We start from the raw sequence: 13,634 nt of genomic DNA, 5'->3' as shown, positions 1-13,634 counted from the left end.
AATCAATCTCGCGTCCTGGCATCGTCGGCGGGGCCGAGCGAACGGAGAAGACGCTAAACGACGGACGTTTTAATCACGGCCCGGCTTATCAATCCATACCAGCGTCTGTCGAAACGTCCCTAGCCAGGTGAATTTACTCATGACTCATCTCCCGTGCATCGAGGTCACAGTGTAAATTCACATCTGCGGCACGTTAAACAGACATGTTGGAAAGTGTGTGCTGCGGGTCGGCGGGTCGCTTCACACACACACACACACACACACACACACACTCCTGCGGCCGTGGGCTGGTGCGGTGTCCACAGCGTTCCGCGGCATGTAAGGAGCTTTCCATCAGCACCTTATTTAAATCCCACCTCACCTCTTCTCATCCATGGCTCGCTCCTTCATCCAATATCGTTGCCCGGGCGACGGCTCATTCATGTGGAGGAGAGAGTAAAGGCCGGTGTTTTTGAAGGACAGGCGGCTTTGGTCATTACTAAAAAGGAAGGGAGGGGTGTTTGCTTTAGCCTCCGCCGCCCCCCTCCCCCCCTCGACAACAGCTCGTCGGCTGAATGGAAGGAGGAGAGAGAGACTTCTGCACCTGCGTTACCTCTGCAGCCGGTGACAACATGTCAACGTGAATCACTTCACTTCTGCTCACTCCCGTCGCAACGAAGACTTTGCGGCCGTGTCGACAGGCGCGTGCCAATGCTCTGGCTGGGGGGGGGGGGGGGCGGGCAGGGGGTAGAGTTGCCATGGAAACCCGTTTCTTATTTTTGTGGTGCCTCACCTGATAAAGGAGCAGTGATCCGCTCTGCAAAAGGCGAACAAGGTTAGGAGGAGATAAGAGGACAGGCGGCACCCGTCCACTATTTGACCATTCAAAATTCATCTTAAAACTGCTCTGGGTGATTTGGTTGTAACGCATCAAAACAAAAGGGGGGCAGTTATGCATGAATACTGTTTTCGTATGAGGATGAAATCTTTAGAAAGCCATTTAATCTTGCTGTGCTGTTTATTGAAGACGTTTTTTTATTTAGGTTGCAATCAACAAAACACGTCCAGCTTTTGTTTTTGGCCTAGATGGAAATGCACAATGTGCAGCCTGCATCCCGGACAGCGTGTGCTCCGGGCTGAGGCTGAGCATCGCAGGTCCCCGGAGAGTCCCCAGTTTTCCAAGCAGCCACTTTCATTGCACACCGGGACTGTCCCGAGTGCCGAGACCCGCTCAGAGAACGATTAACGAGAGAAGTTGAGTCAGAAAAGAGTTCCGCATTGAACCAGTACGAGTCATCATGCATGAGGGAGAAACAGATACAAACTCAGACAGACCTTTTGCAGTTTAACCAAACGTTACGAAGGGAATGTGTTTATTTGGACCGGTAGATTCATCGGTTTGAAAGGACAGGACGTTTGTTTGCGCGTGAAGACAAATTCACACTTTAACTTTCATCACTGGCCTTCTTCCCGGACAGGCTTTGAGATTTTCTAGATATGAACACGTTGATGTTTACAGTGCTCCCGGATAGACGGGAAGGACATTATGTTCCAATAGATGAATTACGCGCGTCTGATTTTAAATCATTAAGTATCTCACAGAGCAGGAATCTTCGTTTGGAAGGATCTGAACGGGCTCTGCCCTCGTTCCATTTCAACCTCAGCTGGTAACAATTGTGTCCCTGACCTCCTCCTCCTCCTCCTCCTCCTCCTCTCTGCTGACGTCGGCGTGGGGAGAGTTCAGCATTGTCGCCCCGCGTCGAGCGGATGAAATGCGGCCTCCCTGAGACGACAGCGGGAAAAGCGTATCTTAAGAATGTCCCCTGGAAGCACAGCGGCGCGATACGTCGTCTGGAGTCTTCGTCGAGGAAACAAGCGTTCAGCGTTCACGGCCGACGAATTAAAGGAAACATTCCGGTCCACAGCAGAAGCCGCTGGCATGAACAAACGTTGTGTTGCGCCGCGGGCTAAATCACCGGGTGTCCACATCCTGTCGCGGCGCGTCTGCCTTGTGTCACCACTGGCTGCCAAACAGAGCACGTTAATCGCGAACCTGAGAACGCGAGGACGATCAAAAGCACCACTCTCCTCTCAGTATCGGGGCCCGCGCTTGAACTCCTGTGACCGCGTCAGACGCCGCCGCCGACGCACACGGATCCTTCTGCTAAGTGTGACGCGGCGGAGCGGAACACGAATGTCTGATATGTGGGAGAGCAGGAGTTTGAACGAGGCTCATTGAAGTAATTGATGGAGTCTGTTGTCAAAACCTGTTGGTCTTTCCGTCAGCGTGTCTCTCCATAAGTCCTCCTCATCGTCCTCACTTTGACGGCGGAGGTCGGACACTTTCGTTAACCAGGAGCGGAATCCGTTTTCCTTTCAAACGGCAGCGACCGGAGAATAATGCTCATAGCAGACAATGTTCTAGATGTGCGGTCGCCACTCGGGTCCAGAGAAGTTGCCCGAGTTCTATTCTTCCTTCAGGTGCACATGACAGAGCGAGAGAGCACTAGTACAATGAAATCCCGTTGCCTATTACTGAGCTTTATGTAATCAAAATGATATACATGTGTACAGTAATATACCTTTCACATGAAACAAAGATGATATGGTATATTGTGGTACACTTGGTAAACTTCATTTCAACTCAAATAAAATAAAAACATAATAGAAATGGGAAAAAATTGCTTAAAAATGACCCCACAAAATCATAAAAAGTGGTAGGACTGAACTATTAAAGGAGCTATACACAGCGTATATATGTCATATGTTGATCTGATAGACAGGCCACCCACTCCAAAGCCTGAACTATACTGTAATATACTGTCATGAAATCCTGTACCTGAAACTGTACCTCTTCTCCTTTTCACCCCCACACCTTGTCACCTCCTGTCCTCTCTCCCTCCATCTTCTGTCCTTCCCTCCTGTTTCCTCCTCCATTATCTCTCTTTCCACATCCTCGGGCCTCCTCTCTCCTCTCTCCTCTGTCCTCTCTCCTCTGTCCTCCTCTGTCCTTGCCCCCCCCCCCCCCCCCCCCCCCATCTCTGTCAATGGTGGTGGCTGACAGTGACTTTGCATCCAAAATGAAAAACAGGCAAATGGGCTCGTCGGGCGCGATGAACATCACGAAGAGCACGAGCATCAGCGGCGACATGTGCAACCTGGAGAAGACGGACGGCAGCCAGTCGGACACGGCGGTCGGCACGGTAGGCACCGACGACAAGAAGAGGCGCTCCAGCATTGGTGCCAAAATGCAGGCCATGGTCGGCATGTCGCGCAAGAGCCGGAGCACCTCTCAGCTCAGCCAAACAGGTAGGACGGCACCGCGTACCTGGTGTGTGTGTGTGTGTGTGTGTGTGCGTGTGTGCGTGTGTGTTCACGCTCATCCGTCCTCTGGCCTCTCGTTATGTCCGTGTGAGTTTCTCCGTCCCATGTCTGTCCTGACTGTTGAGCCGTGATGCTGCTGCTCCCTCTTCTCCAGCTCCTTCCGCTCCCACTCCACTTATTTATTTTTTGTTTTAAATCTAGTAGGGACTCTGGACGCGGAGTGATTTCCCGGAGGCGAAGACAGCAGCACAACTTTTTCCTCACTCCCTTCTCTCTCTCTCTTTCTTCTAGGTACCGACCGTCCTGGAAACGTCTCTTTCTCGACCTACCTCCATTCCCCCTGCCTTTTTTTCTATTACACCACTGCAGTTGTGTAATTAATTACAGCTTTACGTCCCTGCCATCGGTGACCTCAGCATCCGGTGGCGGGTCGCGTTTCGCCCGCCGTCCCCCTCGCGTTGCAATAACGTTCCCCCTCGCCTGTGTACGTGAGTGTGAAATGTGCCGTGTGGAACTGTACGCCAACTGCAGTTGTTTGTGTTGGCTTTTTCTCCGAGGGGCATGTGAGGTCGCGTGCACATGCAGGATATATAGGCGAAACAAGCCTGTTTTCCTTCCGGCTGATTCCGGGGGAACGTGTATTTGTATTTGTATGCAGCGGGAAGTGGGCTGTTACTTTATCCATCCTACTCTCTTCTGCACACGCGCTCAGTAGCCATTTTTAGACGGGTCGGCCGGCTGAGCGGGTGGCGTGCGGCGATGTCTCCGGTCGACAGATTGGGCTTTTGTCTGTTCATGTGAAGTGCCTCTTCATCTCGTCTGCTGAACCTCAGAAAAGTCAATAATCCCCTCGGCCAATCAGCGCTTTCCGTCCGGATCCGACTCGATAGCATGGCGGAGGGACAGAGACGTGCATGTAGACAGAGACTACCCCCCCCCCCCCCCCCCGGGCGCCTCTCCTCTGAGCTCGCTTCATTGCTACTCATTTCTTCTCATGCCAGCGTGTCAGTGGGTGACTGCGGATGGTGGAGGCTGCAGGACGACCTAGTGTGTACAGTGTCAGTGCGTCGTGATTTGTCACGGACTTACTAATGGCGCCTAATAGGACGCTGTTCTGTAGTTTGCTTTTCGGGGGAACAAACGAAACCCAGCTGATATTAGGACAGATTTTTATTTCGGGAGGCCCATTTGAACATTTTCACACAATCATTGGAACAAAGTAACACACTAACACACACACACACACACAAGCGCACACTCCCTCCCCATGCAGACAGCACACGCTGAATCTCCTGGAGCGTATCAATATTTCACTCAGCGCTCCTGAGTGCCTCAGATGGACTTCGTGGGAGCGTGCACGCATCCGCCTTGAGATCTGTGCACGCATCCGCCTCTTGCCCTACTTTGCTGTGCACCGTGCCGAGGGGCCCGTCGCCTTCTGCGAAGGTGCATTCAGAGGATGAGGCGTCTGTGTTGTCCTCTCAGTTTGACTTTGTAGGAAATAGGAAATGTATCGCGGGAAGTGCACTTTGTACGCAAGTCCATAACAGGACCACACACAAGGGGCCAGAACAGAACAGAGCGAGGAATCCAGCAGGTAAAAAGACACCAGGCCGTGTGTCACGGATGGATGCGGGATGGAGCGTACTGTTGCTGAGAACGAATGAAGGAGAGGACATGGCTTTCAGAGGCAGGAGGCAAAGCCCAGTAGCACTCTTGTGATTGAAAAGTATCCATAGATTCAGGAAACAATTACATTTATACATTTTCTTATTAGAAATTGAATTATTAGTGTATTTGGTTTTGATGCAACCGAAAACTTAACGGTGCTCATGTAGCGACGTCAGTGGCGTTGACGTGGTCGTCATGAGCAGCTGAAGCGTGAGGTTGATTTATTATGTTCATCGTCTCCGGTCCCCGGCACATTATGTTTAAAACGCAGCAGAGAGGCGATCTGTTCAACGGAACTGCTGCCTCGCAGCCTGACTCAGCTGCAACGTGCAGCGACGCCCAAATGTTGCAAGCTCATTGGAAAATGCAATTTCCCCTACATTTATCTGCACGCATCTTTGTATATTTCCCTCCTGAGTGGGCGTCGGAAAAAAAACACACACCCGCTTCGTTTTCTACCTATTCATTGCGATGTACTCACTGCATCCTCGGTGGGGAGGCTGATGTAAAAAGTGTGCTGATGAAGATGTTGTCAGCAGTTTACGCGACCGACCTGCTGTTCACATTGTCAGTATCACACGCACACATACACACACACACACACACGCACGCACGCACACACACACACACACACACACACACACACACACACACACACACACAGTTATTGCATGCGTCCCTAAATGTAATGCTTTCGTCAACTGTTAAACTGCTAGAATCTGAAAAACATGAATCTGCAGTGACACAAACGCTGTGAAACACCACCATTTTTGAACCTGTGTGCAAAACCGCCCCGGCATTAATAATGCCCTTTGCTCTGGACGGCATGCTTCGTCGACTTCCTCTAGCAAGAGCTTAGAAGAAGGAGCCTCGCGCTCTGCGCCGCACGGAGCACTCTGCTCCACGTCCGGGTGAATTATTCAGGATTATTTGTGCGTTCTTTGTCGGAGCGATACTACTTCCTCCTTCCTCTCCGTCCAATACGGATATCAGGGAGGCAGCTCTGCTTCGGTCCAGTCAAGCATTTCTCTCTCTCTCTTTCACAACACTGAGGAAATTAATTCAATAAGCCGTTCCTTGCAACATTTTTTTTCCGTCCCAGCTCGACGTATTCTACCCCCGTGACTGCCGTGTCTGCAGCACTGCCCCGCGACGGCCTCTTGTCCCGATGGCGTCCCAGAAAAGTCGCCGCCTGCCACATTCACAGTTTCAGCACCAGCCTCCGACTGTCGAGGTGGCCGAGGGGGCGACCCGGTCCAGGCAGTTCAGGGAGTGGACCTCAACAGGAAAAAAACAGGCGAGGCCGCGTGCGGTGATATAGAAACGAGGAAAAAGATGGAGTCGGTGCGGAGGATTCTGAGGATGTGGTGTAAGACATTGTCCGTTCCCCTGAGACCCCGAGAGAAACTCACCGCTGGGACTCCCTGGGCGTGAGCCTGGATTAAAGGACGCTTCTTACGTAGCCCTTAAGCAACGCAGTCGCACCATTGTCCCACACGTTCCCATTACATTCGAAAGGGTTCGATGTCAGATTTGATTGAGTGCCCCTCACTGCTATAGGTGACATTAGTCCTTTCTCAGTGCTCTCGCTCAAACCTCCGCCAGATAGCGATGTAGATCTGGACCCTCCGGGTCCTCCGACAGGCTGCCCGTGGTGAAATAGCTGAACTTTGAGCTCTCGGCCGAGGTAATTTGTCTTCTGCGTCGACCCCGGGGGCCCGTTTTCAGCAGCTCCTCCGATCGCCGAGGCCGCTAATTAATCTCGGAGGGGGCCGGAGCAGACGTGCTGCTCTCAGGATGATGCATGGAGAGCAGCACCCCCCCCGCCTCATCGAGTCCTACCTGCTCTTCCTCACATTCTCATCCCACCTTCTCTTCTCTCCTTCATTTCTCCCACCGGATCTACAGAATGTCTCCCTGTCCGTCTCTCTCTCTCTCTCTTTCTCTCTCTCTCTCTCTCTCTTTCTCTCTCTCTCTCTCTCTCTCTCTCCGCTGTTCCCTTCGCCTCCCGTTCTCTCCCTCAACCTCTATTACAACAATCCACAGGAGATGAGCGTCTCTGCAGTGACCCAAATGTGTGTGTGTGTGTGTGTCTGTGTGTGTGTGTGTGTGTGTGTGCGTGTGTGTGTGTGTGTGTGTGTGTGTGTGTGTGTGTGTGTGTGAGTGTGTGTGTGTGTGGGTATAGACTGTAGGGGCTGTGCTGCCTTTTATAAGTTTCAAATTCTATTCGCGGTGCCACCGCGATATGCCGAGCGTGACGGTGGTCACAAGAATAGAAAATCCTCCTTTCCTCAGATTTCCCAGGTGGTTTTTTTCTGTTTCATCGTGTTCCAACTGCACGGGTCGGTCTGTTGCTTGTTGTACAGCAGCAGTTTTACAAAAAACTAGCTGTAACCAGAAACTATAGTGTGATGTTGCCTGTCACACTGAGGTCTTCGGATCTGGACTTGACATCTCTTCATCTGCCAGAAGCCGCCTCCCACGCAGATTATCCTCTTTCTTTTTCTTTTGTTTGACGGAGCGTCTGTGCTCTCATCCATTTATGTGAGACGCCGCCTTTTAAAAAATCCCAGAGACACAGGTGCTCCTGCATGCACTTGTTTACTCAAACGTACCGTGCGCCATGTCAATGCAAACGAGAGAGAGAGGGCTTCGTGTTTCGGCAGGGGGCACAGTTTCTGTTGCCATGGTCACCATGCATCTTCTCTCGGGCTGCATGCGCCTGGAGCCGAGGCCGAACACATGAGGTCAGCGTTATTCACAATGTGGGCTGCATCGTGTAACCACATGGAAATGAATGGTGTCTGCAGATGAATAAAGGTGAGGTCAGGTTCAGTCTAGAAACAAGTATACTTCAAAATCACCGGCCGCGCTGGATATTGTGATACTTTAGATACTCCACTGTGCACATGAATGAAGTTCCCTTTGCACGGTATCAGAATCCATCTGAGTCTCCATCTGTTGTGAGTGTGTCGCATTAATCACCGTTGACTTTGCAGTTTATTCACCAGCCGTCAAGAGTTGGTGCACTAAACAAAGTGTTTTCACGCGGGGGGAGAGAGCGGGCGCGCGGCGTCTCTCACCGAGCAGCCAGTGTTCTCCGCGTTGTCCAAGAAATTAACCAATGTTCTTGTTTTGAAGGTGATTGTAATTTTTTTTTCCTATGCTGCAGCATAAGTTAGCAGCGAGCCGAGTCCTGCATACAGATCCATCAATGTTGAGCCTTGCGGGAACATGGACAGTATCGCGGGAAGCTGTGGAGATGAAGTGCGCGTGTACAAACAGTATTTCAGTAGTGCAAAAACCTAATACTTAATACTAATGCTGTTTTCATGACATTCTCCGTCACCACAACTGAAATGCAGTAAAGTGGACGTGAATCCGAGCAGGTGACAGCCACCGTGAAGGACGACACCGCACACGTGCAACACAGCTTCGTTTGGAAACCCTTCAGTCGGAGATGGTGTGTGAAAAATACATATTCTGGGATTTAATATTATCCGTATGGGCTCAGCATTAAGAGCTGCTGATTCCTCCTCGGCGTTCCCGGCCGAGCGCCACCAGCTGCTCCGTGTTCCGTGCCTGCGGAGTGGCTCGTGTTCCTTGGCCATATGTCTCCTCTCTGCCCGAGTCCGAGGGACCCGGACACCGCCCGGGGAGACACGTCGTGCACCCCCATCGGAACTGAACCAAAACACCAAAAAATACTTACTGGGCTTCCTCTTCCTCGAGCGCAACGCCGTGCCGTTGCTGTCCGTCGCAGAGGAGGCCTGATGAGACGCGCACGTGACAAAACCCGGTGGTCGGTTTTGTCACGGAGCGTGAGAATGGTTTTTTTTTGTCTTCATAACATTGGTTAGAAACACGCTCAGTTCCTCTTTGGCGTATGCGACATATATACAGTCACGCTCCGGTGACGTGATCGTGTCGCAAGTTCCGCACACAAGGGAAGTTGGACGCGTCCCACCAGTTCGTCGGGGCTGGATTGAAGTGGGCAGAAGTTTGTGTCATGATATTTCATACACGCTTACGGCCGGACAGTGTTTCCTTCCCCTTCTCTCTCTCTCTCTCTCTCTCTCTGTCTCTCTCTCTCGTGAGCTCTCCATCTGCTGTAGCTTCAGTGTTTGCACCGCTGAGTCAGGGGAGGCCGCCACGGGGCGGATAGACTGCTCCAACTGCCGCCGCTGCCGCCGCCGCCCGCATTTCAGATATGCCCCTCCCACCCCGCGGTGTGAACCCTCCCTGCGGAGGCGTGAGCGTGAATGGCAGGACACAGTGTGTGTGTGTACGTATCCGGTGGTTAAGTCTTTCGTTGTGAATGAGCAACACGAGCCGCCATATCGTCGAGAAGAGGGATTCTCATCTTTTTGTGCTTTCGGTTGCATTTCGATTTGCACAAAGAGAAGGCAGGATTTGAAATTATGATTGATTTTCTTTTTCATAATTACATCCAGTAAAGAGACTGTCTGTTGCAGAAGATGTTATCGTCTAACTCTGCCTCGGTTGTTCGCTCTTGTGAGATGTCAAAGCCGATGCGTGGACAGTGCGCCTGCTTCCCGACAACACATTATTTCATGCTCAGGACGGATCTCGCACTTGAACACGAGCGTGATTTCAAAAGAATGTTTCCGTTGGCTGTGGAACATCACATCTTTATCAGGCAGCTCTATTGGAACAGTGGCAGGCTCGGACGCGTGGGTGATCCCTGATTTGTTTTCTGGTCACGTGACAGGAAACGGCACTTCCAGCCTGCGGCGCTGGTCTGCATCGAGGCATCGGCAGCAGGGAAACGTAAACTCGAAGGGACGAGAGAGTGTTTGGCCGCGTTTGCACGGTGCTGTCGCGTGTGCAGGTTTTCCGCGCCTTTAAGTGCTCGTGAGTGCGTGTTTGCCCACATCGGTGCGCGTGACTGCCCGGGGTCAGGGCCCTCCATTAAGGCCTGTTTACCGCGCGTCGGACGCGCGGTCTCATCAATTATAAAGACTTCAGAGGAGGCTGCCCCTCCCCCCCCCCCCCCCCCCCCGCCGCCTGGCAGATGTAACGTACGACTTCTGGGACGTGACGCCCGTTTGTTGCCGTATTGGAATGTTGAGAGATTTTTCACATTCCCGGCGTCTGAGATCCCCCCCCCCCCCCCTCCCCCCGTGATTTCCAGCGGTGCGGTCGCAGCCACCGAGGTTTGTCGCGGTCCGGAGCGAGACCAGACACTGTTGCACAATGTGCTTGATGTTAATCTGCACTAGTCACGCTGTGGTGGAATCAGAGCAACCTGGTCGTCCTCAAATGGAGATTCTCTACAACAACAAAAAAAGGATGGATCATCAAACCTTTCTTTTATCATAAAAGGTCTAAATTATAGATCTGCAGACCGTAGTTAAATCCATCTAATACAGATGTGATGAACTCCTCTTATCACATTATGTAATCTGACTGGTAAGACGCTGCTTTAAACAATCTGCCCTTTGTAACTGAAATGACACTGAAGACGAGACCTCGGTTCGCTGATGAAAAGATCTATGTGCTGCTGACGAGTCCGGAAAATCGTGCGACTCATGGGCTCATGAGCAGATTCGGCAACCACAGTAATTAAGTTCATATTTTTATTTCATCAGGTGCGCCAGGCCCAGTGCGTGTGTGACACTGAAACAATGGCGAGACGCCCGCCTCCTCCTCCCTGTCACCGTGCGGTGGGTGGATGTTCAAGAATAAACTGGGCCATAGGAACGGGCCACACGTGCCACATGTGTTGTCAGGTGAACACAGTCGATTGTTGCCACGTGTGAAATGACGCACTGGTTTTTCGATAAAGGGGGAGAAGTCGCGGAAAAACATCAGGTCTTTATTCTTTTTTTTTCCTGATAATTAATTTCTCATTACCGCGAGGATTCTAGCCGGACTTTGTGCTCCGCCAGAGCTTCGACCAATTCAATTCTAATCATATTTCTCATCATATTTATCATTAGACAAAGAGAGACAGTGAGGAGCCCAGTACATAACTGATGGTTTCATTAGAAGCAGAAGTAGTTTTGTCCCACGTGACAACTCGCCAACCAAAACACGAGACTGAGTTGTGGTGATGATTGAGAGTTGGCAAGTCAAAGTCTACGTTTGTGATTTATCATCAATGCATTCATCTGTTTTGTGGAATAGCTTGAAAAATATCAATCAGATTTCTGGTGGTACAATGTCTAGTCGTATGACATCTGTTACCGCAGGGATAATATTCACGTTTCAGCTTTTACCGTCGCTGGCCGAAGCTGAGAAGACGTCAGTGTGTGACAGAGTCTCCTGTACGTTAAGATGACATTACATGTGTGTGCGTCACGTTGTTTTTTGTGTCTCGTAGCCAGCCGGCAAAAAGGTGCTTCCCTTTTATTTGGAGAACCTGGTATGATGTGAACATACACCAACGTGAACCAACAGTGTCGGGTTCTGGTGCTAAAAGCATTTTGCTGCAGCTTCCATGTGCAGTGATGCAACTAGACGATGTTTGCTTTTAAAGTAGCTCACAAGTAGCAAACATAATGTCACCGTATCCACTCACCTTTAGCGTGAGCATGCCATAACATTTGCTAATAACAGTGCTAAATCGCGGCGCGCACACACTGATGAGGATGACATTCGTTTTGCAGGTATTTGGTCATAAACCAAAGTATTGGACAAATTATGAACTCGACCCGATGGTGGCGCCTGATGGAAAAGTTGAGGCACCACCTCAGTTGGTGCAGTTCGTCCGCCACGTGTCCGCGGAAACTACAAACGTCGACGCCAACGTCGACGCCACGCTGCTGTTGAAAGAGACGTCAGGGAATCACAAAAGCCAGAGATGTCGAAATGTCTTGGCCAATAGCTGAACCAGAAACCACCACCACCACCACCACCAGTATGACTAATGAAATACCCGATCCCGTCAACGACAGAACGTCTCTAAATGAACTTTGACTCACATTCTTCCAACTCACGTCACCGTTTGAAGCGACAGAAGTTTGAACCTTTCATTTTGCGTGAAGTTCTGGGGAAAAAAAACGACCCGGTTGCCTAGTGTTGCAACTGTGCGTTACAGGCTGTGAATGGGAGATGTCGCGTTCGGCCGCGTTGACTGCAAATGGACGCCGCGCACGAAGCGGCTCCTTTCGCCGAAAGCGGGTTGCAGTCTCGGCGGTGACACCTCGGGGAGCCTGCTATTTTTCGGAGAAGCGCCGCAATTGTTCTTGTGCAGAGCTTATTCTGCCACGTGCGCACACATTGAGAGCAAAAAGGGTTCCGAGCAGCATGTCACAGCGGCACCAGAGGAGCAGGAGTTGTCGTTGAAGCCATACATCCGCCCACCGGGGGCATGTCAGGGACCGCCTGTGAAGACATCTCCTCTGCCGCCGTGTCTTTCGGCTCTGAGAAGTAGGGTGAAAAGGGGATATTGTTTATGTGGGTTTGACACTAATTCAAACAGAGGGCTTTTTATTCTGATGGTTTGATAGTGAGCTCTGTGACACAACGCAGCTGTGAATGCGGACCAGGAAAAAGGCAGAGTGAATTCCTGCCAGCGCGCTACGCGGCCGCGATGCCGGTGACAGCGACGGAACAGAACGGGGGGGGAAAAAAAACAACCTAAAAGCAGCAGGTCTGCGTTCGACGATTGCCATGCGAATGTTGACTTGAACACCATGTGGCTGCAGAACGTAACGGCAGCTTGTTTTCACTGGCGCCCTGTGGATGAGATGGGTGGAGGGAGCGATGGTGGGACCAGAGGATGGAGAGAGGAAGGGGATAACGCAATATAAAGAGCACACACACACACACACACGCGCCAGAGTAGAATGTGAAGAAAGAAAAAAGCAAATGATAAAAGATGTTTAATAAATTGAATGGTGAAAGACAGACTGGGGAGGGGGGGGGGTCTCAGTATCTCTGGGTAGAGCTCGTTCACCCGCAGAGCCAGCTGAGGTGCGCTTGAGCAGCCCGGCTCTCTGATTGGCCGAGCGCAATGCAGCTCTCTCCCCTCCCCCCCGTCCATCCCTTCCTCCCTCCCTCCCTCCCCCCCGTCCATCCCTCCCTCCCTCCCTCCCTCCCTCTCTCCCTGAAGAAAGAGGTGCAGCAGAAACGTCAGACCCAGACGGCACAAGACTCTGCCGCGGAAGCAACATTTCTCTGCAGCTCTGTGCAACAGAGCCTCTGGGGACGAACTAGATGCCGACCGAGACCCTGATCTCCTGCAGCATCCTCAGCTAGAATTTCATCAGATTCGAATTCAAAGACAAATTTGGGCTTTTCAGGCTTTTTACCAGTCGCATCAGCTCAGCTGACGTCTAGTGGATTCGGGGGGTTGTTTTTTTAGCGCATTGAGGAGACCGGCCGCCGGTCACCATGGGCAGGCAGGGGCACGATACCTCTGCTCCGGCTCCGGGGATGCGCATCCAGCGCTCCCAGAGCAAGATGAGCCTGTCGGCGTCGTTCGAAGCCCTGGCTGTCTATTTCCCCTGCATGAACTCCTTCGACGAGGAGGACGGAGGTAAGGATGACAAGCGGGGAGATGTCCCGAGCGGTCGGCTGCCCGGCTGCAGCCAGCTGAGCCGAGGGGATGGCAGCGAGGCCGGGGAGACGGATGTAGGATTAGTGGGAAGATACAGAAGTATTGATTGTTGGGAGGCTGGGGGGGGGGAATA

The 13,634-nt window shown here is 51.7% G+C and overlaps 1 protein-coding gene across 38 annotated transcripts in view; it reads left to right on the top strand.

The window, feature by feature from the left end:
- The window catches only part of rims2a (regulating synaptic membrane exocytosis 2a), a 118,355-nt gene that overhangs the window by 98,842 nt on the left and 5,879 nt on the right, over positions 1-13,634 (top strand). For 25 of the 38 annotated variants that reach the window (XM_047335392.1, XM_047335240.1, XM_047335435.1 and 22 more), the window contains one exon: positions 3,044-3,288. The exons of 10 other annotated variants lie outside the window; for them this stretch is intronic. In XM_047335392.1, coding sequence (XP_047191348.1) covers positions 3,044-3,288 — 245 coding nt within the window. Of the gene's footprint in view, positions 1-3,043; positions 3,289-13,070; positions 13,481-13,634 lie in introns of those variants that run through there. 3 more of the 38 variants (XM_047334927.1, XM_047335635.1, XM_047335353.1) reach the window with 2 other exon arrangements.

Source organism: Scophthalmus maximus, chromosome 1 (genome assembly GCF_022379125.1).
Source record: "Scophthalmus maximus strain ysfricsl-2021 chromosome 1, ASM2237912v1, whole genome shotgun sequence".
Lineage (NCBI taxonomy): Eukaryota > Metazoa > Chordata > Actinopteri > Pleuronectiformes > Scophthalmidae > Scophthalmus > Scophthalmus maximus.
The sequence above is the reverse complement of the archived record's forward strand: the minus strand, read 5'-3'. Positions and strand labels throughout refer to the sequence as shown.